Source organism: Condylura cristata, unplaced genomic scaffold, assembly GCF_000260355.1.
Source record: "Condylura cristata isolate star-nosed mole 26May11 unplaced genomic scaffold, ConCri1.0 scaffold00031, whole genome shotgun sequence".
Taxonomy (NCBI): Eukaryota; Metazoa; Chordata; class Mammalia; order Eulipotyphla; family Talpidae; genus Condylura; species Condylura cristata.
In genome coordinates, this window is record NW_004567132.1 from 2097184 (window position 1) to 2124342 (window position 27159).

Consider the following 27159-nt stretch of genomic DNA (forward strand, 5'->3'; position numbering starts at 1 on the left):
GACTTCCAGACACTTCAGTTGTGGAGAGTATTCTGAGTTGTGTTATTTTTCCCAGCCTCCACTGTGCGTAATTGTGTCTGTTGTCTCAGCTGGTAACAGTCAGGTGTCTCTTGTGTTGTTCAGCCTCTTCTAGTAACACTTTGAGGCCTTGTTTCTGGATGGTATCTGTTGATCTTTGTAGCCTTCATATGTCACAGGTTCCCTCTATGCTTGGTTTGCCCGTGGTGGTTATGATGAATTAGAAGTGTTGTAGGTCTCCCTGGAGCTGGGCCTTTGGTTGAGTCGGTGGCTGGCTTTGTTCACACTCTAAGTACTGTAAGCTTTTCTGGCTCCCAAGTCTTTGGGCCTCTGTTGTGGGGGTGGAATCACCCTCTCCCCACAGGAGTGCAGGGGAGTGCCAGAGGGCTGAAATCCTCCCAGCTTAGCAGGCTACCAGTCCTCCCTCTGAGCTTTCAGGGATCTTTTTGTTTAGTCCAAATAGTCCCTTCCTGAGCAGTGCCTCCCCACTGGCTGAGGTCCTTTCACAGAGCCCAGCCGTATCTCTTTAACTCCAGGGTTTTAGCACAGTTTTTGTGGGTAGATGTGGTAAGCAGGTAAACCCCTGAGCAAAACCCCTCTCCCTGTTTGAGGCATTTCCTATGTTGAATGTGCCCATGCAAGATTGTTAAAATTGCTGCATTATCCTAGGGTTGGGCCTGTGGTTGGGTCCGGCCCCCTGCAGCATCTTGGGATCCACTCACCTAGCTGTGATGTCTTAGTTTATATCCAGGGCTTTGTCGGGGGCTGCTGGGGCAAAGGTCAGCAACAGGTATCCTCCGGTCTCTGGTTCCAAGCTGCAGCCTTTTCCCACAATTTGGTTTCCTCTCCCTACCTGAATTGTCTCAGTTTATCCTGTTGTCTGTTTTTTTTTTTAATGTATGCCATTCTCATGATTGAAACACCCCAATTTAAAGACAGAGGAAAACTTCAAAGGGAAGGAAGGAAGAGAATTAAGAATAAAATAAAAACAAAAGGAAAAGGAGGTGCTAGTTACTAAGGAAAAAAACAAAGAACCAAAACTCTAAATGTGAGAGTTGCCATAGTATGATATCTAAGTTGCGAGGGTGCCTCAAGGTGGTCTTGGAAGCAGCAGTTACATGAATATAAATTTAGTCTGGTACATTCAACTAAGACAGTCAATTAGATATAAATCTTGAGTTTTATTAGGAAAGAGTGGTGCTTCAGTTCAACCTAATTCTAGCCATATATGGCAACATAGTTGAGAGTATAGTGGTTGGGAGTTGCAATAAAACAATGGGCTCATTTCTAGGCTTTGGCTTTGCCTCAAAGCTTCATCAAGCCACTCCCAGACACTCCTCCAGCAGCTCAAAGCCCTCAGTTATCAGGTGGTTAAAACATTTGCTTTAAACACCAACTGGTGAAATCATTATATTTAAGCTGCCATCAAAAGTACTTTGGAAAATAACTAGGTAAGTAAAAAAGTTAACTCCGTATGGTCAAAAAGTCAAAGACATTCATTTTAAGGTACTCCCACAAAGCCATGTAGCTGTAATTTTAAGAAATGAAAGCAAGGCTGGCCACTTTTCTATTTTGGCAACCATGCCATGTGGAAGAGCTACTTGCAGGCTCCTCCTCTTTTACATTGTGTGTGAAATATAGTTTCTTCTCCCTGTGCTTCGACAAGAACTTTCTGAGGGAACAGAATGATGAAATTTCATGTCATTTAATAGAACCTTGAAATCTTGTTGCTAAATTGTCAACACAGTTTTTAAACTTGCCTTCTATCTTGCAGTTCCCTTGGTAATGTAAACTAACTTTAATTTACTCTGAGATTGACTGCATTGTTATTCTACCATAGAGGTAAGATATTTCAAGAGCAGAATAGATGAAGGTAGTAACATTTTGCCATCTGGCAAAGCTGCTAGAGCAGATGGATTCACTAATGATTTCTCTAAAGTATCTAATCAGACATTAGTGAATCACATGACTGGCGTATTTAATTATTCTAAATTAATAGGACTTCTGCCAAATATAACCCTCGAAGCTTGAGTCATGTTCCTTGCTTTAAAGAGGAGGGGAAAAAAGAGAATAGCTCTAGAAAGCTGGGTTTCACATGGACCCCTTTCATTAGTGAACTGTCTCATTACCAACTTGTGTTACAATCTTAAAGCAGCATTTTTCCTTTTCAAAGAATGAATTGTACCAGTCATGTTGATCAAGTTCATCTTATTAGTAACAATTGTATTTGATGAGGAGATAACAAAATCTAACATCAGATAATGTCATCAGACATCCCTTTCTACTTCCTGCCTGTGGAAAACTTCTAAGCCACTAAATAGCTTCTATTTTTAATTTTATTATTTTTAATGTAGGTTAATCAGTTCCTTTTTGGTAGTTTAAAAATTTTTTACTTCTTACATTTGTAACAAAGCAATATAAACACATAAATCAAAAATTACAGAAGACTTTATAATAATAAAAAAAAAAAACTGCCCGTTCTCCACCCTTTCCCATCTCTAATCCATTTTTTGACAGAATATTTTCAATTCGCAAAACTGTTCTTTCTGGTAGTTACCTCCACACCTCGAACAGATGGCTAATTGCTGTTTCTTGATTTACCCAGCTTAGATATGATTGACTTCCTTTTAAGACACAAAGTGATGTGGCTTACCTATGTCATTCTTACATCTCTTTCTCCTCCACATAGAGATACTTCACTATTTTTAATTCCCTTAACACTTACCTTTGTAACTTTTAAGTTTCATTTTTATAGCTTCATTTTTGGGGTCATCAACTATAGATATATCTATGAATATGTCGATTGATTTTCAACAATAATGTGAAGATAATTCAAAGGGGGAAAGGACAGATTTTTTTCAGCAAATACTGCACATTTATAGGGGAAAAATGAACATCAACACTATCTTGTTACCATTCACAAAAATTACTAATCAGATATCTAAATGTTAGAACTAGAACTATCCAACTAAATGAAAAAAGAGAGGACAAAACCTGTAGGGCTTTTGAAAGACACTGATTTCTTATACAAGAAACAAAAAGCATGAGTCATGAAAAGTAATGATAATTCTGACTTCAAATTGAAGCATCTGCTCTTTTGTGGAAAAAAACAATGTCTTGAGAAATGCAATAAACAAAAATTAAAAATTGAAGCAGTAAAATGTAATAAAGTAATTAGGAGTGATGAATATATTGCCTTGGCTACTATAATCTATTTAGAAGTAAGTTTATATAATTTAGTTGTTAATGGTGGTCATGTTTAATAACTAATTCACAAAATTGCTAAATTTTAGCAACCAGTTTTTGGTGATAATTTCAAACTGGGCCCAGCATGTCATTGAATGCTTTAGTACCAGGTGACCAAACCACTATACTCTTAACCCCTCTTTCATGTTGTATTATGGTACTGATAGAATATAGTTTCATACCAATAAAGGAATGGCATACAGGAATGATAAGATATGCATCCTACTAGATATGTTACATTTGTTTGCTTTTCTAAATCACACTAACTCTCATTAGATGCACCACTCATCAAAGTTGTTCATAAGTTCAATTTGAAGTGCACCTGCTCAACTGCGGCCTATACAAATGCCCTGGGGTTACTCAGTCTATCTACATTGCTGTCACTTCTGTTTGTTGTTTACTCTTATATGCAAGAGAGGCTACCTCTTTTTATGACCCTATAAATTCTCATTTCTCCCACACAACATATCTGGAAATCTTCCTGATCTCATCTGACATCAGAAAGACATACTTTTGCTTTCCTGGCATGCTGGAGAAACAAATCAATTCCTTTTTACAGATAGGGCAATGAAAGCTATTCTCTGCAGTGCTTTCTATTGCTATGGTAACAGAAGATGGGATTTTCTGATGGAACTAGATTTGTATGTACACTGAGAAAAGCAGTTCTTTAAAAGCTTGATCCCTTTTTTGTTGTCATGTATACAGTCAATCAGTGCAACAAACCGAGGACCACAGGAAAAGTAGAATGACATCACATCTTTCCTGAAGGTATGGAATGAGACTTGCATTGTGTTGAGACTCTTAGTGAAAGGGAATCAATTTTTAAAGTTTTAATATTGTGACATTACTATTGTAGCAATAATTGCAAAATTTGCAAAGTGTTTTAGGAAAGCAAAGAGCTCTGGATGTTCAAACTCTCAAGTAGCAAATAGACGTAAACGATAATAAGTATTATCAAACATCCAGTCATGGAATAACAACATTTTACTATGGTAAAGAAGATGGAGTGAAACCAAGAGTGGAACAGATGTTTGGTGTTAGTGGTGGCACTTTCTTTCCACTTCTGCCATTTTCTCTCTGGAAGGACACAACAGAGGGCCCTTTCAAATTATATCAGATGGAATCCAACTGGTTCAGTTCTCTCCTTCATAACTCCTTTAAAGGATCACAAGATCCACCCTCCTTTGCTCTGTTGGTTGGTCTAAGGGCATTACTGTAGGGTAACTTCTTAGGTCCAGCTCACCTCTGAAAAGAGCAAAGAGCAGATCTGAATTACGCAGTGGAGAACAAACCCAGTTCTCTATGAGGATACCTGTTACACACACCTGTCATTTAAATGCTTCTGAGATAAAAATTCAAATTTTGAGATTTGATAAAGTAAATCCTGTTCAAATGATTTTTCATGAAATCTTGAATTTTCGGTCAGAGATGAGAGAAGGGACTAGACTAGTTACCCTGATTGTAACTTCAAACCTGTTTATTAACTAAGTGCTTTGTATTTACCGTTACAATGTATGATGAAAGTTTGTCGGATAATTTTCTTTTCATGAAGTGTTTAAGTGCTATTGAAATATGACAGATTTAAAACAAAAGCAAATGTCACTTGTCTGTGCTCTAGAAGTCACACAGATGATGTCATTCTATTACCCAGGACAAAGGAGTGAAGTTTCTGGGAAGCTGATAGGAAAATAAGGGATGGCAAAGTGAATAAAAGAGTCCTTCCTTCTATGTTCAACCTATTCTTTATATGGACCTGGATAAATAAGAACATTGTGAATTATTCTAAGCAACCATCTTGCATGCAAACCAGAGAGGTGAGGTTAATGATTTGACTTAAGGAAGGAGAAATAGATAACTTTTGTTGGGTCCTTTGCCTGGACAGACCTCCCTACCTCCCCCACAGAATCATATGCACACTGTTGTGTGGAAACAAAGAATGAGCCATGGGTGCTAGAACAGAAAAACAGGAGGCACGAAGTGTTCCTGCCTTGTGTTTGCTACCTTATGTTTACGTGACTGTTCTTTGACCCCCATGTTATTGTCACATGTTATTGACGCACTTGCTGAGAGCTTGCGACTCCCCCCAGCCCCAGGCTCCATGCTGAAGGGATAAATAGGGAAGGAGAGAAGAATAAAGTGTGCCTTTGCTTGCTGACCATGAAATATGTGTTTTAATCCTGACATCCTTCGTTAAGACCATCTCTGCTGTCGTGCTGGCGTGGCAACTTTGATAATTTATTCCAGTGGCAAAGGAGGATTCTGGATAAATGCTATATTATGGGCTAGGGAGAGATGATTTAAAGATCAGCATAAAGGAACTGTTGGCAAAAAAAAAAAAAAAATTCCAGCACAAACTTTTTAAATAAATGTGATAAATTTAAGGTCTTTAATAATGGGATAGTTTGGAGGTGAACTGCTAATTGAGAACAGACTGTTTTGAAGGTCTCTTTAAAGAATTGTCCAAAGCTTTTTTATTTCCTTTTCATCCTTCCTTAAGGAATTGAGACAATCAGGAATTATGGGATTATAGTAAGAGCAACTGCCTGACACTGTGATTAAAAAGAAATCCTGGCTTCCTCAGAACCCCATGAAGTATCTCAGGCATTTTTAAATAGAAAGTGTCATCATAGCAAAAGATTTTCATTTATCATTATGTTATTTCTGAGTCTAGGGAAATTTTATTTATTCCTCTCTATTATTCCTGTGTAGTACCTGTTACCTGTAACTGGGGGAGAGTCAATATGGCAACCATGATTGTTGGCCTTATTCAGCAGGAACTTTGTCAATGCTTACTCTGCCATGGGATGTTCCAAGAACTGTGTGTAGAGAGGATTTTAGTCAAATCCTCTCTTTCAGAGTCCTAAGGACTTCAGGTGTGGTGCCAACCTGAGGATGCTCATTGGTTTCTCCACTAAATTGGTTGGAGTCAAGGCACTAGGACTCCCAGGACAGGGCTCACAGTTGTGAAGGACTAATGCCACCAAACGCTGTGAATTAGAAACCTGGGTGCCCAAGCTTAATGACTTCTGTGGACTTTGACATACTTGAGGTTTTCCTTAGCCTCAAGCATCTGAAAATTTTCTCTCACTTCTCCTTAAATATCTCCACTTATCTTCTCCATCCCTTCCACCACATCTGTGTCAAGTTGTGCTGTCTTTCCCTGGTCCTTAAATGATCTTTCTGCCTCTTTCCCTAACACTTCCCTTATCTGTCCTTGGCACTGTGTCTCACCACTGCTAGGGTTACAGTCCTTAGCTTTTGTGTCCTGCTAATAGTTGTCAGTGATGCCCTAACTTCTAGTCCTACTTAATAAGACCTTCACGACTGCGAGATCTGCCTGACCGGCTCACATCTGCTGTCTCTGCAAGACTTTACCTGTTGACATTTTCTTTTCAGCTGTATGCCCTTGGCACCTTGTTTTTCATATGAACTCATACTCTTCCTAAAGTCCTGGGCACATGATGGTCACTTTGTTGGTGTTCAATGAGTGGAACTCTTGTGTTATGCTGATACATGATTTTAGCAGAGTCCTTTGTTCAGCAGCATAGAACAGGTTTGTGAAGAAAGGAAAGGAGAAAGGAGAGGCTGCATAGATGCAGAAGGGAATTCTGAAAGGGCAAGAAGCTTCTTTTTTAAAATGTCAACTTTATTAGGAAACAGAGTCACCTGGCATGTTGCCAAAGAACATACTGTTCTTTGGGGGAGAGGGGATTTATTCTCTAGAGGAGTTTTATCTGTTGTATAATCTATCATTTGTAGGATCTGGTTGGGTTTATCTGTAAGGTCTGGTGATCTTTATAATGACCGACAGCTTGCCATATCCCCACTTTGGGTTTCTGTCCTTTTCATGGTTTAACAATTCATAAATAGTTTCTGTTCCCACCTCTGGGAGTTCCACCTCTGGGAATTGTGGAATTTGCAACCTCACTTTTCTACTCTAAGCTTCCATCAACTCCATCCTCCAAATTGTTATTTGTTTACATGTCTGCCCTTTCTTTTAAGGGAGGCTTCTTGAAAGAGCAGTTGTGCATTTTCTGTTTATGTACCTAAGGGTGCTGTACCTGACATTTCATCAATCCTTAAATAAGGGTTTGCTGAATGAATGAATGAATGAATGAGTGAGTGGTCTAAAACATACCAGTTTGTCAAAAGATTTTCACACTGCTTCTATTCACTTAGGTAATGAAACAATTATTGCATTACATAAATTGCTTATATTTTCTTTTTATATTTTATATATCTATTTACATTATTGTCCATTTTATAACAATGTCTACTTCCCCCTCTCCCTCACTTGTTATCTCCATATTCCCCCACATTCCTCCCTCCTTCTGTTATGTCTCTGCCCCCTCCCCTGATCTCTCTGTTTTATAATTTTCTGTTTGTTTTGGTTTTGTTTTGCTGTGTTTTGTATTGTAATAACAATATACTTTCCCCATCTCCTGTCTCATTTGGTTCTCTTAAATTCCTTCTGTAAGTGAAACCATTTGATATTTTTTTTCCCATCTGACTTATTTCACTGAGCTAATTCCTTCCAGCTCCATCCATGTTGCTGTGAATGACATGAGTTTATCTTTTTGATTGCTGAGTAGTATTCCATTGTGTATGCATGTTTATTTATCTATACACACACCACATCTTCTCTATCCAATCTAGTTTTGTTTCCAGGATTTACCTATTATAAGTAGTGCTGCAATAAACGTAGGGGTAGATCCTTAGGAGTGGAATTGTTGGGTCACCCGGTGGCTCCATTTTTAGTAGTCTGAGGAATATCCATACAGCCTTCCATAGTGCTTGTATCTCCATAGTGCTTGTATCAGTTTGCATTCCCACCAGCAATGTAGGAGAGTTTCTTTTTCACCACATCCTTGCCAAAATTTGTTGTTGCTAGTTGTTTTGATATGTGCCGTTCTCACTGGTGTTAGGTGGAATCTCCTTGTGGTTTTGATTTGCATTTCCCGGATTATGAGAGATGTTCAATATTTTTTCTATGCCTGTTGGGCATTTGCAATTCCTCTTTGGATAAAAGTGTCTTTTAAGTTCTTCTGCCTATTTCTTGACAGGGTTGATTTGAGTGCGTGCTTTGTATATATGTATCTTTGTGATCAGTCCCTTGCCTATTGTATGGAGTGCAAAGATTTTTTTCCCAGTCAATAGGGTGCTCCTTTGTCTTGGTTAATGTCTCTTTTGCTGTGCAGAAGCTTTTCAATTTGATGCAGTCCCATGTGTTTATCTTTTCCTACATTTTCTTTGCTTTGTAGAAGAGACTTTAAAGATGTTGAAATGTATGTCTTGTAGTTTTTTACCTATATTTTCTTATATATAGTTTATTATTTTGGGTCTTATGCCCCAATTTTTTATTCAGTTGGAGTTGATTTTCATTTATGGTGTGAGGTAGTGGTCTAGTTTCATTCTTTTGCTTATGTTAGTCCAGTTTTCCCAGCATCATTTGTTCCACTGCATGTTATTTGCTCCTTTGTCAAAGATTAATTGTCCATAAAGGTGTGGATTATTTCTGGACTTTCTGTTGTGTTCCATTGGTCTGTGTGTCTGTTTTTGTTCCATTGCCACATGTTTTAATTATTATGGCTTTGTAGTATAGATTGACATTTGGAAGTGTGATACCTCTATTTTCCTTTGTTTTCATTGATAGAACTTTGACTCCTCTTGGTTTTCTGTGGTTCCATATAAATTTCATCAGTTTTGTTCTAGTTCTTTGAAGAATGCCATTGATATATTTATTGAAATAGCATTGAATCTGTAAATTGATTTGGTAGGATGGCCATTTTAATAATGTTAATTCTTCCAATCCATGAGCAGGGGATATTTTTCCATTTCTTTGTGTCTTCTCCTATTTCTTTTAATAGTGTTTTATATTTTTCTTTGTATATGTCCTTCCATTTTTTACTAGGTTTATTCCCAAGTATTTGATTTTTTTGGTTTCAATTTAAAAAGGGATGGTTTTCTTGATATCTTCTTCTTGAGATTGTTTGTGTATAGAAAAGTTACTGATTTTTGTGTGTTGATTTTGTATCCTGCGATTTTGCTTAACTGGTTGATTATTCTGAGTAGTTCTGTGGAGTTTTTAGGTTCTCTATATATTATAATATCATCAGCAAATAGTGATAGTTTTACTTCTTTCCCTATTTAAACTCCTTGTACGACTTTCTCTTGTCTTATTGATCTGGCAAGGACTTCCAGTATTGTATTGAAGAGGAGTGGTGAGAGCGGGCTTCCTTATCTTATTCCTGATCTCAATGGAAAGGCTTTCAGCTTTTCACCATTGAAAATAATGTTGGCTATGGGTTTGTAATATATGGCTTTTATCATCTTAAGGTGTGTTCCTTCTATCTCTAGAATGTCAAGGGCCTTCATCATAAATGCATGTTGGACTTTGTTGAAAGCTTTTTCAGCATCTATTGATATGATCATGTGGTTTTTATTTTTCTTTCTGTTGATGTGTTGGATGACATTTATTGATTTTCATATGTTGAACCATCCTTGTGGCCCTGGGATGAATCCCACTTGATCGTGGTATATTAGATCTTTGATGCATTGTTAGATTCTGTTGTCCAGTAGTTTGTTGAGGATTTTTGCATCAGTGTTCATTAGGGAGATTGGCCTGTAGTTTTCTTTTTTTGTGTGATGTCTTTGCTTGGTTTGGGTGTTGGTATAATATTGACTTCATAGAATGTATGTGGTAGTACTCCTTTTTCTATTTTTTTTTGAAAGAGCGTGTGTAGGATAGGTACTAATTAATTTCTGAATGTTTGGTAGAATTCATTTTTGAAGCCATCTGGTTTTTATTTTTGGGAAGTGATTTGATTACTGCTTCAATTTTACAGCATGTAATTGGCCTGTTTAGATATTCTAATTCTTCTTTGTCTCGCTTTGTATGTTTATATAGTTCTAGGAATTTGTCCATCTCTTCTAGGTTGTTGAATTTATATACAGGTGTTCTGACTTAATCAGAATCTATTGTGATTTCTCCTTTTTTCATTTATGATTCTATTAATCTGTGTTTTCTCGTTTGTGTGTGTGTGAGAGAGAGAGCCTGGCTAGAGACTTGTTTATTTTATTTATTTTTTCATAGAACCAACTCTTTTTTCATTTATCGTTTGAATTGCTTTTTAATTTCTAATTCATTGATTTCTCCTTTGATTTTTGTTATTTAATTTCTTCTACTGGCTATAGGTATTTTGTGGTTTTTTTTTTTTTCTAGTACTGTGAGGTATAAAATTAGGTTGTTTCTTTGATTTCTTTCTTGTTTTTTAATGTGGACATGTATTGCTATATAGTTTCCTTTTGTTACTTCTTTTGCTACATTTCAATCTGGTGCATCCCAATTTGGTGTCTTCATTGGCATTTACCTCTAAGTATTCCCTAATTTCTTCTTTTATTTCCTCATTAGTCCAGTGGTCTTCCAGAAGAGTGGATTTCAGTCTCCATGAGGTAGATGGGTTCCTTGTTTCCTTTACCTGATTTCTTTCTTTCTAGTTTAATGCCTTTATGATCCAAGTAGATAGTTTGTATGATTTTGATCTTAGTGTATATGTTGTTGTTTGTCTTGTGGTCCAGTATGTGATTGATTCTGGAGAATGATCCATATGCACTTGAGAAAAATGTGTACTAAGATTTTTTTTTTTTTTTGGCTGCAGTGTCCCATAGATGTTTGTTAGGCCAATGAGGTCTAAGTCTTTATTTAAGGCTCTAGTGTCTTTGTTTATTTTTTGTCTCATTCATCTGTGTATTATTGAAGTGGGGTGTTGAAATCTCCTACTGTATATGTATTTTCTTTAATATCATTTTTCAGAACTGATGATAATTGTCTAATATCTTTTGGCACTCCTTCATTTGGTGAGCATATGTTGATGAGTGTCATATTCTTCCACTAATCATAATGTAGTGACCATCTTTGTCTCTTCTTACTTTTTTTTAGTGTGAAGTCTGTTTCATCTGATATAAGTACAGCTGTTCCTACCTTCCTTTTAGGTCCATTTGCTTGTAGGATTGTTTTCCAACCTTTTATGTTCAGTCTGTTTGTCTTTTGTAGTTAGATGTGTTTCTTGTAAACAGCAAAAGGATGGATTTTTTTTTTAAGATTTATTTATTTATGCTTACAGAACTGGGGTACAGGCCAGAGATGTGGTGAGTTAGAGGATTCACCAGAGTCAGAGTAGGGAGCAGAACAGGCAGATCTACTGAAATACACTGCTGAGGGGTGCAGCGGGCGAGTCCGGAGAGGTCTGCAATGCCATGTGTGTCAGCTCCCTGGCAGGGGATCAAACTGGTGCTGGAGTGGCTTCAGAGAGCTTCATAATGTGGTGTTTTAACCCATTGTGCCACAAAGGAGAACCCTGAATTTTGTTTTTTAATACAAGCTGCTACTGATTCTTTTTTTTTTTTAAGATTTATTTATTTATGCTTACAGATCTGGGGTACAGGCCAGAGGTGTGATGGGTGAGAGGATTCACCAGAGAAAAAGTGGGGAGCAGAACAGGAAGATTGACAAAGTACACTATTGAGGGTAGCTGCAGGCGGGTCAGGAGAGGTTTGCCGCACCATGTGGGTTAGCTCTCTGGCAGGGAATTGAACTTGTGCTGCAGTGGCTTCAGAGAGCTTCATAATGTGTGCTTTAACCCGATTACACCACCAAGGAGAGCCCCTCTGTGTCTTTTTATTGCTGAGTTAAGACCATTTGTATTTAGGGTTAATATTGATACTTTGGCATATGTGTTTGCCATTTTGTTTCTTTTTGTGGACTTATTCCTTGCCTTTTTGTGGATTTATTCCTTGCTTTAGTCTGCTCTTCTTATTCATTCATCTGTTTGTTCTAGCTTAATGTAGTATTTTTTTTGAGTGGGGGTTTTAGTCATAAAGAATTTCTTGAGTTCTGTTTGTCTAAGAAGGTCCTTATTTTTTCTTCATAGAGGAAAGAGATCTTTGAGGGTTAAAATATTCTTGGTTGACATTTGTTGTCTTAGAGTTTGTTGAACATATCCCTCTACTTTCTTCTTGCTCATAGTGTTTCTTCAGAGAAGTCTGATGTCAGTCTGATTGCTTTTCCTTTGTATGTTATCAATTTCTTCTCCCTTCTCAGCTTCATTATTTTTTCTTTGTCTTGGATTCTTGAGAGCTTTACTATTATGTGTCTTGCTATATTTTTCCTTTCATCATGAAAGTTAAGTGTTCTTTCTTCTTGGTATGTCTGTTTTCATCTCATTTGTGTTTGGAAAGTTCTCTTTGATTATCTCCTCAAATATTTTCTCTGTCTCAGTATTTCTCTCCTGTCCTTCTGGTATTCCTATAATTCATATATTTCAGTTCCTCATGGAGTCACCTATTTCTTGCAGTATTTGTTCATTTTTGTTTCCTGCACACTTCTTTTTTCCTTTGGTTCTTTTTATTTCTGTATCTTCAAGAGTTCTGATTCATTTTTCCATTTCATCTATTCTGTTTTCATTGCTTTTCCCAGAATTTTTCAGCTCCTCTATTGATCTTTTAATTTCTTGCACTTCTTCCATTCCCCTCTTTAAGGACTCAATTTCATTCTTTTAATTGTTAATTGTTTTCTTCATATCATGTTTTTCCTTTATGACTTCTTTCAGTATTTTGATCATGGTAGTTTAAAATTCTTTCTCTGATAGGTTGCGAAGCTCTTCCATGTTATTGTTGTTGTATTATTGGTTTTCCTTTTGTGGTGAGTCTTTCTGACTTGTTTGGTTGTTTTCATTTCTCTGTCTCCTTGTGTTTTGCCTTCTAATTTGTGCTATGTGTTGTGACACTGTAGCTCTGGTATTGCCAGGCATCTCTACTGGGTGCTCCTTTTAATTTCCCAGGAACTAGCAGTCAGGCCAGTTGTGTCAAGCCTCCACAAGGGTGTTGAGGTTGTGGCTGGATTGATAGGTGTTGACAGTTGAGATTCAATTGCTCTGGGTTTACTCAGCTTAGGAAGGTACTGATCTCTGTTTTTGGAGTATTCCTTTTCTTGGATCAAGGGAAACTTGGGGACCCTGATTTCAAACAATAGGTAGTAATTGATTTTGTTCTAGAAAGTATGTGATGCCAGAGACCTCTTCTTGTGGGTTTTCAGAACTGTGATTTTCCTATTGTTTTTCTGAGAAACAGATGGGGTGGGAGAGAAGCCTCAGCACTGGAGTTCATGTTTAGTATTTTGCCAGCCCTGAAGCAGTGTCTGGTATTCAAAGTTATAACGTTGCTATGTTCCCAAGATAGACCCTTGCCCCCACGGTGGGTGCAGAGCTCCTCTCCCAAACTCTATGCCACACGCCAAGATGGCATTTTCTTGGCATTGGCTGCATACACTTCTCAGCGTACCTTTGTTGGGGGATTTAGATTCACCTTTTCACTACTCCCTAGAGATTCTGGGGGTACCTATGCCGCTTTTCCAAACAATAGGCATCTGGAGCACACTGGCTGGCACTCGCTGTCTGCCTGGACTGAGGCCACAGTGATGGGCATGTCCAAAACGCCAGTCAGGGGCTGGGCCTAGCTGTGCACACTTCTTCCCTCACACCCACCATCCCACTCATCTCTGTCAGGGGTTTTCCTATCTCCACTCCCCATGGGTTTCCTGGCATCCCTGGTGCACCCTGTTCACCTGGACTGAGGCTGCAGCAGTTGGGCCCCCTCTCCCAAAGTCTGTCTGGGGTAGACCCTGGCTGTGTTGTGCTTTTCTGTTGGCCTCTAAGGGGAGGTTTACCTTTTCTCTGCTCCTAGAATCTTCTGGGTGTCCCCACGCACAGCTTTTCCAAACAATAACGACATCTGGAGTGTACATGCTTACATTTTCTAGACACCATCAAATAACCAGAGATATCCTAGCAAAATTGAGGTTGGGCACATCTTTTCATAACTTGTCAGTCATTTCTTACAAGCTCTGAATACTAAAGTGCTCTACAACCTTAAAAGGTTTTAAAGTCTTTAGCTTCTACCCATTGTGAAAGGGCTTTTTTTCTCTTTTAATTTCCTTTTGACTTAAATAACACTAGGATATCCCCATTAGGTATTACACCATAGCACACCCACCACCCACTTACTGAGAATCTCCCACCAAAATCCATGGTGTTTTGTTTCCCCTTTGTTTCCCCACCCCCTTTTCCTCATTGTGTTTTAGTTCTGTAATCAGCTAATCAAGGGTTAATTTTTCAGCTTGTCTTTATTAATTTAGTTAGTTTTTCTCTTTTATATGTGTGTATAATCCTCTTTTTAAGTGAAACTTTTTTATCATCTTACATTTTGTACAATACTTGATTTCTCCCTTCAGGAGTAGTCCCCATAAATATCTCACCACGTCCTCTGTGCACAGTCACTGTAGTCCCTTGTTTTCTTCCCTTCCCTGTTTTTCCCCCTCCCCTACTGATGCCTTAGATCTGTAGTTTGCCCACAAATTTTGTCTATTTTTTCTGGCCCTTTGCTCATTTTCCCTATATTCCCCCATAAGTAAAATTGTCTGATATTTTCTTTTTCCTTCTGACATCCATCCATGTTGCTGCAAATGGCATGTGTTTGTCTTTTTATGATTGCTGAAGAGAATTCTATTGTGCATATATATCATATCTTCTCAACCCATTTGTCAATTGGGGGGCACTTAGGTTGTTTCTGCATCTTAGGTGTTGTAAATAGTGATGTGATAAACACAGGAGTGCAGGTTTTCCTGTTAATTTTAGAATTAATGTTTTTGTGTTCTCTGGGTAGATCCCTAGGAGTGGAATTGCTGGTTTACATAGTCGACCCATATTTAGTAAACTGAGGTCTCTCCATACACCTGAGGATGTGTTTTTCAGCAAATACTTGTTAGATAGCATAGCGCCAGGAAAAACCAGGTGTTTCTCCCCCCACAGCTCCTCCATGATAAAAGGAAACATGAAAGATGGGGTGTCCGCTGTGAGAGTGTTGGTGACAGCAGAACTTCAGACCTGACTCTGCCACACCCTGAGTCACCCTGACACTCAGAGCACCCCATCCTCCTCCTGCCCCACTCTCCAGAACTGTACTCATTTGCTATGCAACCAAAGCCACATCAGCACCTATGTCTTGTTTGTTTTCTTAGGAAACCATATTCCCCCAATCCAGACCATGCCTTCTCTGCCTGTCCCAGTCCAGGTAGTGCTCATAAATGAGACCACTTCCTGATGGAAGGGCTTGTGTGAAGACTAGGGGAACAACTGGTCTGGAGCTGTCGCCTTGGGCCTTGGCAGATCCAAGATTGAGGCCCCAAGGAGTGTGACATATGCCCCAGGGCCTTCTCCTCCTGGGAGGTATTGGACCAGTGCAGTTCATACCCAGGTGCAGACCTCAGGCAGCCTCACCCCAGCTCGACCTAATCTTGATTCTCAACACCTGACTCCTGAGACCAAGCCTTTTAGCATGGAGGGGTCCTGAGGGGAAAAACACCTGGGTTTCTCCTGGAGCTATGTTATCTAACAAATATTTGCTGAATAATGCATCCTCAGGAATCCTCATAAAGACTATGGAGAGCCTTCAAATTACTAAATATGGATTTGCTATGTGACCCAGCAATTCTACTTCTCGGAATCTACCTAAAGAACACTAAAATAATGACTCTTCATTGGGGGTAGGGGTGGAACCAGGACTTAAGGAGGATTAGGGTCTTCTTCCCACATGTTGTGAGCCAGACTCCTTATTGATGAGGCTGGGGCATTGGACCTCTGGCACCAGGGCACTCATATGTTTTCCTTCTCAGGATCCTCTACTGCCCAGTAGCACTCCCAGGATACCAAGTTCGAGCTTGCTTTTGAAAGAATGCTATGGTGATAGACCTAGAGCCTGAATCCATTGTCTCTGAGTCACTCCAATGTCCACAGCTTCCCAGCCCATCTTCTTCCTGCCCCTGATCTGGACCTGCTCTCCCTCCCTCCATGCACAGACCAGAGGGCAGGCCAGACATGGGCACCAGCTGCAACCTGTTTGCCTAATGAGATAAACATCTAGGCTCTGGCAGAACAGACCTAAGCTTTCAGGGCAGTGCCTGTTTTGAGGACCCAGTGGTGTGGGGCTCTGGGAACTCCTAGGGAGACAAGCTGCACCGCTCCTGCACCAGGTTACCAGGGCCCTGGGAAGGCCCTGTGGGTAAGGAGAGGGGCAAAGAATGACAATAAGTCTCTTGGGAAGCCAGAAAAAGAATTCAATGGGATGAAGGTCACGGTGACAGCCTATGGGGGTTGGTGGCTGCAGAACTGGGGACCACACATGCAGTCAGGAGAGAACCAGTAAGTAGCTGGTTTTGAAAGGCACGTTATTTACAGAAACATGCAAGTATAGGTTGTATTTGTGTGATAGCTGTTATACATATTAAGATGTTTTGAGTGCTTTGTGCTAGGTACGGTGCTAAATGTGCTGTATTAGTTATGCGTATTTGTCTATATTATCTCCATTTTACAGATGAGAACTCTGAAATAAAAGACATCTGTTTACAGAACCAGAGGTTTTCAGGGGTGCCAGCAGGCAAATCCAGGAGTCTGTTGCAGAGCTTATTCTCTTTTTTAAATCATGTTGAAAATTGAAAATGGAAAAAAGTTCTACTTCTATTAACGGTGTAAACAGATGCTGAAATTGAAAAAGAAAATAGAAATTTGACTATTTTGTTCAGTCATCTTCTAGTTTTGTTGTATAGCAGTATATTCTTTCTGTGTTTTTTAAAAAAGAATTTCTAACACCTATTTTTAGAAAGACATTCTTTTTTACACAACAAATGCAAAACATGAGCATGATTTCTCATTTTAGGAATAATAACATATCTCTTGACTTCCACAAACACCTAGAAATCCAAGGTAGCTCTTGACAAAGTTTTATTTTGATTAGACTCCAGAAGAAAAATACACAAAATCACAAGCATAGTAATTTGTAGTTCTCTTGATGTCACAGTGATTTCTGTAAAATAGAAATTTTCATTTAAAATAATACTCTATAACATTAGGTACAGAAACAACATTTGACTCTGCAACCCCTTCATGCTTTGAAATCCTAATGAGGATGGGAACCAGAGTCTTTGCAAGCAGGTTTAATTAAATCTGAGAAGTGCACTTTCTCCTAGCAACAGCATTCCACCCACCTACCCCACCCCCCATATTAAAGTCAAAAGCTAACTTGAAACCTGAGTAATATTTTCAAAATCAGTAAGTAAATATGACATAATACAGTTATAGAACCACACAGAAGATTTTTCTAGTCATAGAATTATAATCATAATAGTGTCTGATTTTCGGGGTAACTAAGTGGGTAAGATAAACTGAAATTATTGTTAAGCTGTGCTAAACTTCTCGTTGCCAAAATTGAGCCTTATCAGGCTTATCAGGTATTAATTACTTGGGGGAGAGTTCTGACTCTTGAGATTATCTTGTTGGATGATTAAGATGAGAAATGTTGATCTCAAACAAAAAGGAGTCATTTCACCAATAAAATGGGTTTATTGGAAACAACAAAAAGGTAAATTGGATGTGCAGTCTTATGGCAAGACACATGGGTACTTACCTCGATAAAGCCAGCACTCTCTTAGATTTTAGGAAAATGTTACTAGACCTAGAGGAATCGCCTCTTTCCTTATGCAAGCCATGTGGGTCCTGTAGTTTGCTGATTATGCAAGTGTGGAAATTTCAAATACCCTCTCCCCACCTCACGGAAAGTGTGTATTACTTTTTACTTTTTAACCTCACTCAATTGGAAGATGTGAAAAGAAGCTTTTTTTCTTTTTCAGCCTTGCCTTACACCCAGATAAAATTCTTGTGGCAACTGGCCAAGTTGGGAAGGAGCCATACATATGCATATGGGATTCCTATAATGTCCAGACTGTGTCTATTCTTAAAGATGTCCATACTCATGGAGTTGCCTGCCTGGCTTTTGACTCAGATGGACAGGTATGTACCTTTTCCTACTTCCCTTTTCTTTAATAACCTCTCACCAATCACTTAGAATTACATGGTCATTGGCTCAAGAAATTCCATCAATTGTGCTGTCACCATTGGCAGCCCCTTTGTCCCTGATGGGTTTGATCCTTTTTCATATTTGTCACACCGCCTGCCAGCTCTGAAATCACCACATTTTGGGTTCTCCCTGTTTCATCATCTAATTAAAAACTCCATAAAAGGAAGTTGTGAACTTATGGATCCAGTCTGTCTTTACTCAGCAATTCTACTTTGTCTTCCATTCTTGGCTTCCTATCTGGAATAAAGGTTGGACCAAACTTTTCACAGATCTCAAGCCCTGAACATCCCCTTAGCTCTCCTTGCTTCCAGAGTACAGTATCACTTTTCAGTAATTCTCCAACTCTAACATGTGGTCATTTCTGATTCCTTCTTCCTCCTTCTGATTCCTTACCCTACCCACTCTCTCTAGTTCAAGCTGTCATTGAGCCATGTGTATCTATTCGTTTCTTCACAATAGCTTTTATGTTACTTCTCCTTTCCATTCTCTAAATTCCAAACCAGTGGCATAACTGACATATTTTAAATACCCTCTTAACTGGTCTTCACATAGGTAATTTCTTCCACATAGGTAATACCTCTCACCAACTAAAAGTATCAGAACATAATTACTGTTTTTCTAGCCAGCATATCAAGAACTCAATATGAAACAACATAAGAACAATGGAATGCTGTGAGAAATCCAACTTTAACATTTAATTATTTGTGTTAAAATCCTAGCTATTCTCCTTTATGTTCCATTTTTGAAGGGTGGGGCACAGGTGTACTGCATGCCTTCTAACTGTCAGTTGAGGAAAAATAGCCTCCTGTTTGTTTGCTGAGATGGATTTCATAGCTTGTTAATGCTTATTGCTTCAGTTCTACCTTATTCCCTGGAGTGATACTTAGAATTGAGAGATATTTAGAAATGACTAATGGACAAATGGTCCATCACTTCACAAGCAACAAAAGTCAACAGAAATGCTTTTCGGATAGCTGTGGGACTTGATGAACATGATAGATTTCTTTGGGCTTTTTCTCAGTCAAAAAATTTGGGTTTTGCTTAGGGATCCATGTTTATGTTAACTGCCTCTTCTATTTAAATAAGAAAAAAAGAATAATCTGACTAGAAATAATCCACTTTGAATTTTCATATACAAATAAAAACATGTCTTACAATCAATTCAAAAAATCCAACAAAGATCCTCATTCTGAAGGACACATTTTAAAACTGCCATCTACCACCTTTTATACTATTCCCCAAGGAAGCCATTTTTAGTGAAAAACTTGAATATTCCTACATAATAGCACATGAATATGCCTAGCACATGTGGTTTTATGTCATTTCATGTACACACATGCCTACACATGCTCCATGAAGTATAGACTCAAATATGCTCATCTTTGGGTAGTACTACTGTGTTTTTATAACGCTGTAAGTTACATTATTTAACTGGTCCAGTAAAGAATCCTACTATGCAGACAGATCATATAGTTTTAACTCACTTTACAGATGAGAAAACTGATATTTGAGGAAGTTAATTTTTCAAAGTTTTATGTCAAGATACTCAAAGTCAAAAGAGAAGCCAGCTCCCTGTGTGCAGACCTCTGTGCTGTGCCCAGGAATGGCAGCTACCAAGGGCAGCCTTTGGCACTTTTGATTTTGCATCTACTTATGCAGTATTTTCTTTTCTCTTTTAAGACATTTTGATCTGAATTCAAATTATATGTACTGGCAGATAAAGTACTAGATATTTGGCTAAAATTGTACATCTTCCTTTAGTTACTCTGCCTGTGAAGTTACAAAAATTTAGAAGTAATGAAAATAATGTTCATTTATGGGCTTTCTTCTCTCTGTGTCATACTCTTTCATTTTAACAATTTGGTTGGCTTTTAGGTTAATAGACTCCTAGACTCTTAAATCTCACATTAGGATTTTAAATTTAAAACCCTGCCTTTGAACTCTACTTCTGTGACTTCCACGGACTAATCAGAGACCTCAGGAGATTTTTGTATTTTTGTTTCAGTCTTTAACAAAGGCAAGTGAGTTGCAGCTCTTCAATTTTTGAAATCATGGTATGTGTTAATGAAAATTATATACTATGATAACTTTAGTTTTAAGATAAATTTTAATCTTTTTCTTTTTTCCTTCATAAGTAGTCTAATGCCTGGCTTACAGTAGATAGGTAATCAGTAGCCATTTGTTGAACGAAGGAATGCGTGGCAGGGAATCCTGCCATCATTTTCAGGTGTTAAATTATTATTATTATTATTTTTAAAGCGTCTAGCCTCTGTGGGATTGGATGCCAAAAACACAGTCTGCATTTGGGATTGGAGGAAGGGAAAACTTTTGGCATCAGCCACTGGCCACTCAGACCGGGTAAGAACTGTTGAATCAAGTAGATTTTCATGAGTGGGGATTTGAAAGAGAGGAGAAGGTCAAGATGTAGTTCTCAAATTGTAATATGTAGATTTCTCCTAAAATTTAGTGTTTTTAAAAATCAATTAATGATTAACAATTATGTTGACATGATCTTTTCTGTTAATCAGATAGATGCTTTATTCAAATTATTTTTCCTTTGCATAGGCAAAAGAAATTTTTGATACAGACCCTTTTGCTTCTTCATAAAATCAAAATGGAATTAAATTTGAAATTCAATTGTAAAATTTAGATATTTCTTTAGAAATGGAAATGTTGTTAGAAAATATAGACAAAACAATTTGTAAGTATATATTCAAATTTCAAATGAAATGTCATAACAAATGTGTGATTTTGTTGTTATACCTGAGAATTTTGAATGCAAATCATTATCTACTTAATTCATATTGATGCCAGTGTGTCAGAAATGATAATTCTAGGTAGTCATAGCAGGCAAGATAGCATATAACATAGGCATATGTGTCAGCCAGTTGGAAAGCTATTTCTCCAGTGCCTGCATAAGTAATACTGTCATACATTATTCTCCCAGTATATTGTTAATATATATAGTTTTACTCTTAATGATACCAGTGTGAATTATTATTGAGTTTATAGACAAATGATTATCTTCAATATTGTTTTAGTGACTTAAATACTTAATTCCTTTATTTATTTGTATAATGAATGCTTTATATCTTATTAGCTACATTGTATACATTAATGTCATAACAGAGATGATGTCACCATTTTTAGAGAACAGTCCAAGAACTGTTCTGTAGTCAACAATTGTGCCATTCTCTCAAATAGAAGGTTATTAATTCTTCCCCTTTCTGTGATGATTGCTACATATTGCTCCTTTCTATGGGATGGAAAGTTATCTTCCTAAGCTCTTTCTGTGGTCTAGAGTCCGGAGTCCGGTCCTGACAATCTTTTTTTTTTTTTCCCCCAATTAGAGGTTCACAGAATACAATCCATTGATCACCTATATCAGAATCTCCTGGGTCTGAAAATTCAGGCACCTGACCCTAGTTATAGAACCATAGAAACAAAATCACATAGGTGGGCCCTGGGGATATATGCTTGAAACAATTACCCATAGGTGATCTGATCTTCAAGATTTAAGTCTCCTATACTGTGTCCAAAATTGAAATAGAACTACCTGCAAACTACCTGGTAGCTTTTTAAAAGAATACTAAATCGAATTATAGGATGTGTTTTCAGTTCCTTAGAGAAGTAAAAATATAATAATGGGTTGTTTCTAAGACTTTTCAAACAACTGAGTATTTGGGGGCAGATTAAAACAGTGCCTAAAGGAGACTATGTATGGTAAATTAGTGCCAGAGAAATTCTTCTTTTACTCAGGAATATTGATGTTTGTGATTACTGGAAACTGTTGGGCACTTGCATTTGGCATTTAAACCTTTTCTACTTAAAAATGAAGAATTTTATAATTCTTTTTTATTTTTATTGAAACACTGTCTCCAAATGTTTATTAGTATTATGGAGAGCTAATTTGATCAAAAAGTTATCCTAAATCACCTGAATTTGTTTGTTTATTCCAGATGGATAAAATTAAAAATATACCCAGTTGTTCTAAATGATTGTGATTAGTTACCTCTCTATTCGTGCCAAAGGTAAATAGATGTAGGGTAACAGAGTATTCCTGCTTCATCCTCAGAGCCAATCCCTCCATTTTCAGCTTGTGCTGGTGATGGTATATTCTAAACATTAAGATGGAGTCTGAACAATTCGAGTGTTATCTGGAAGTAGACAAAAAATTACAAATAACCATCATACCCTCTTTTAATTTTTTAAACAGATTTTTGATATTTCTTGGGATCCATATCAGCCAAACAGAGTGGTTAGCTGTGGAGTAAAACACATAAAGGTAAAGTAGATATTCTAAAATTATTTTGTTACCTTGTATGAAGAAACTTTTAGGTGTTAAATATATCTAGCTTGGTGTTGCAAAACTGCTTTCTTGACACTTTCCCTTAAATTTAGAGCCTTGTTACCTCTTTATCTCAAAGCAAGCTAACATCAGCTGATGGGGCTTTCTTTCAGAAATGCAAATTAAGGGCAATCAAGTTATAACCTGATAGGCAGCTAAAAAGGAAAATTCAGTTAATCAAATGCTAAGCTAAATGCTAATTCAAAAGCAAAGAAAGAAATCATAAAGGATAAGTTTGTAGATTCAACTAATACACATATTTAAAAACATTTACTTTCCCCAGATCCGAAGAAACAAAACAGGCAAATCATAAACTAGCAAAGTATTTGCAACAAGCATAGATAGAATGTTGGGTTCTTAAAATATAAAGTCTTCTAGAAAATCTGCATAATGGACAAAGAACATAGACAACTGACAAAAATAGGAACATTGTTGGCTAATGGACATAAGAAATACTAAATCTCATTAATAATAAAAAATTTAATAATGCTTTAGGTGTATCTTTTAAAATTATAAATAAAATGTACCCAGTGTTGGCAATGACTGAGTGAATGAACACTCTCACGCCATGCTGGTGAAGAGGTAAATGAGTATGGTCTTTCAGTATGTAATTTTGGCAGTATCCATCAATAGCCTTAGAAATGCCCATGCCCTTTGAACCAGTTAACTTCATTATTAGTTGTGTGGCCCAAGTCTAATTAATTGCTGAGTAACTTATTAATAGCAAATAAAACTAAGAAGAAGAAAGCCTGAAACCACCTAACAACACCCCTCTCCCAACCATGATTAAAAAATATAAGCTATCTATATTGAAGAACTATGATCAATCATGGTAAGGCTTTTTCAGATATTGATTCAATGCTACTGGGAAACATTACAGTCTTTTTAAAGTCTACTTCTGGGTGGGGTAAATTTGTGACTTTGATATTTATACTTTGTAAAATATATTTTTGCATAGAAAATAGATTGGAAGGATATCCCAAAATGTTAGCTGTCTCTTGGTAGTGAGTTGATGATTTACTTTATTTCTGAATTATTTTATGATAACATTTGTTATTTCCAAAATAAGAAAAAGAATAATGGAAAAAAAAGAGAACAAAACTATAAATCTATAAGCACATTATTCAAATGTTTAAAATGTCCATCATAAACTTTTCATAATTCTTGTGCAAAGACTTGAGCATTTTAATCTGAGAATTTGTTTACTAAAGTATTTTTTGCTTCAGCACTTTGTTTCAGCAGTAGTTGGAAGAGTCCTCCTCATGCTTTATACAATCCCCTTGAAAGACTCAAAAACTTTTTAATTTGATAAACATTTATTGATTTTTATAATACATGAATGAATGAAATCTGACCTTATTTTCAATTTGCTTAAAGTTTAGCAATTAAAATAACATTGTGAGAGTCAAAACTGAAATTTTCTAGGGGAGATCCTAAAAATTTTCTTATGAGAGGTTCCTACTAGATGGAGAATAATGTGTATAAGGAAAGGGATGTTAGTTGAGGTGGGACTTTGTGGGTAGATGAATTTGGTAGTCATGACTTTAAAGGCTGCAGAACCCAGAGAGGTTACATTTCAGCCAAGAGTTAATAGAGCAATATTGGTTATCCATGGAATCACAGAACTGGGAAACAGAAATCTCCTTGGCCAACAAGATCTTCAGATTATCAGTATTTTCATCACGAAAGAATGTCTAAATTTTCTTTGAAAAAGAACCAGTATTTTGAAAGATTTAAACCATGAAATACATTGTAACTTTAAAAAATAAATTTCTTTAAAATATTTTATTAATAAAAAAATACGTATCTTGCCAATAAATGTCTGGTCAGTCTGAAATAAAGCAAAGGCACCAGCTCAGCCATAAGCAAAGGAATGGGTGATCTCAAGTAAGCCTAATTTCCACTAAGTTGTGGCTGTTCTCTGCAAGTCTGGGACCCAGACCTGGAAACTACATCTCCCCTGGTTATTATTTTCAAGCAAGGAAGTCAACACCTAGGAGATGATTTGACTTTGAATCTGGTTCCATTTCCCTCTCCTTGATAATGGGAAAATTCTTTAATCTGCCTGAGAATGAATTCTCTCCTCCTCACTGCCCCCCCCCAAAAAAAAAGCATAAGGTGGGTGGGGCCAGAGGTGGTCACTATCTCTTGAATTTATTAACATGGGCACAATAATGTTTCTTTCTTTTACATTTCCTGGATCACAAAAATGATGGCACAGACAATATTTAAACTTAGTTTCTGGCTTTCTGTGTAGACTTCTTTCCACTTTTAAATTACCTCTTAAGTAATGTATTTTGGCTTATAAGTTTTCAAAAAACAAAAACCCACACATTATTTAAAACGATAAGCTGCTTAATTAATAGAATATTCTAGTTTTTCCTACTTTGGGTTAACTCTAACTTGATTCAGCTAATTCTAAAAGCAGAAACATAAAACCTTGGAACTTCATTTGAAGGTTTTGAGAGTTTCTTATCTTGGTAAATTTGTTAATTGTGTTTTTGGCAGATGTAAGCATTTTTTTCTAAGCATAATTGAGCTTTTTTTTTTTTTACCTCAAATGAAGGAATTTGCAGATGTCCACCAAGCCATTCCTTAATGTTTGTTTAGAAATCCATGGCATATTTCAATAGATTTCAAGAAGTTGTTTTCACTATCTTTATTTTCTGTATCCAATTCCAGGATCCCCACCTTTTCCCCTATACCTGCTAATATTAGATGAATGATTAGATGAATGATAGTCACAAATCGAGTGTAAACATATTTGATGCTCTCCAGAAAACATTTTTATGGAAAATTTTTATAGTTAGGGTGAAATCCTTGCTAGTTTTTGCAAATCCTGCATTTAGCAAGCAGGCAGATTACAATTATCTGAAATGAAATGAAAGCTTGAAAAACAGTAACAGTTGAACATTGTCTGCTTGGCTGGTTTTACAGCAAATGAGTCTGCCAGGTTTGTAGATATTGTTAATCCTTTTCCAGTCTCTAATCAGAGACAGAAAGGACCTGGGGGATTACCTTGGGCCAAATGAACCCCATGGTACCTGCCAGTTCTAGTCAAATTTGCATTACAATATGTGAATGATGTTGGAGAAGATAAACAGTATCTCTTCATTGGATGTGGATTTAATGATGTATTACTAGACTTACTATTTTCCAAACAGGAAGTATTCAGAGATTTGCCGTTTTCTGCAGAAAATCTCATCCCTAATTCTGGTGTTATGTCTCTTTTGCCTTTGTAGAGAATCATTTGATTATTTGAAATGCTTCATGTTTGTATTGTTCTATCATCCAACTGGGTGATTTTATCAGAAAAATCTTTGTGTCTGAGAATAATGGTATCTCTGTATTTTGATTTTTTTCCATCAGAAATATTTCGGTAACTTAGATTAGAGGTCCATATCCTGAGTGAAAGTCTCTCCTTCTCATTTTCAATCACAGGGTGACAGAATAAGACAGGAATATGTCTCCCTTTAGCAGCAACATGAATGCACGTTCTTGGCACATTTTATAAACAATGGTTGTTTTGTGTACTAGTTTGATCAGTTAGTTAATATTTAAGTGTTTCCCCCAAACTTATAACTAATCATCTTTCTCCTGGATTTTTTTCTTTAGTGTGTGGTACACTGTAGCACCTTTTCATAAAAATGGTAACAGAAGAAACAAATCACAACACTAATACTTTGCTACTAGTGAGAAGAGAATCCTGTATTGTCTCAAAGGTGGCACATCTATCTCTCATCCTCCCTAAGCTACCTCCTCCTCAGTATAATGGTTATCCTCCATCTGCTTCCTTCAATACCTCCTTCTCTGAGAGAGCACCATTTTTCCTTTCCTCCAGGCACATGATATCTGGATTGTCACAGACAATCAGACATTTATTTCCTCCAATTGGATTTTCCTAATACTGTTTTCTTCAACCTCAATGTAATTTTTTCCTCTCCACTAATCCAAATTCTTTTGCACATTCCACATAATTCAACATATTTCTCTGTTTTGGAACTCCTTTGTCACTTGAATGTAGTCTGAATATCATATCTTAGAACAATCTCTTCTTTTAGATCTATTTTCTTCATTAGATTTAGAGTTCTCGAGGCAAGGATCAACATTTCAACATTTTTTTTATGTGTAACCCCCATTAAACTCCTGCCTTCAGCCAGCCACTCATGCCCTTTCCTCTCACTTCCAAATAGGGATAATAAAAATATCTGCCTTAGTCTATTCTAAAGGGTATTATGAAAATCAAGTAATTTAACACAAGTAAAGAACACATAAAAAACTGAGAGCAGCTATATACTTGGTAGGACAGTTACACCAGCCCATGCATTTAACAAAACTGTAATCGAACAAAATACTTTATTCCTGTATAACCTTGGGATTCTTCCATAAAAGGCTCAAGTTTTATGCTACTCATCTTTCATATAATAAATTATACAACTAAAGTTGAAAAAATATAATTCAGTTATTTGGCTATATAAAATGTAACTTACTTAAAAACATTTTTGAATAACATTTCTACAGTGATGAGGTATTATATTTTTAGTCATAAATTCCACTATACACACACACACATATATACACAC

General features: G+C 37.0%; 1 protein-coding gene across 1 annotated transcript in view; it reads left to right on the forward strand.

Annotated features, from left to right (window-relative positions):
* Positions 1-27159, forward strand: part of EML6 (echinoderm microtubule associated protein like 6) — a 269788-nt gene that overhangs the window by 95027 nt on the left and 147602 nt on the right. The window contains exons 2-4 of the mRNA XM_004691400.2: positions 18002-18161; positions 20488-20586; positions 22445-22513. Of these exons, the coding sequence (XP_004691457.1) occupies positions 18002-18161; positions 20488-20586; positions 22445-22513 (328 nt within the window). The remainder of the gene's footprint in view (positions 1-18001; positions 18162-20487; positions 20587-22444; positions 22514-27159) is intronic.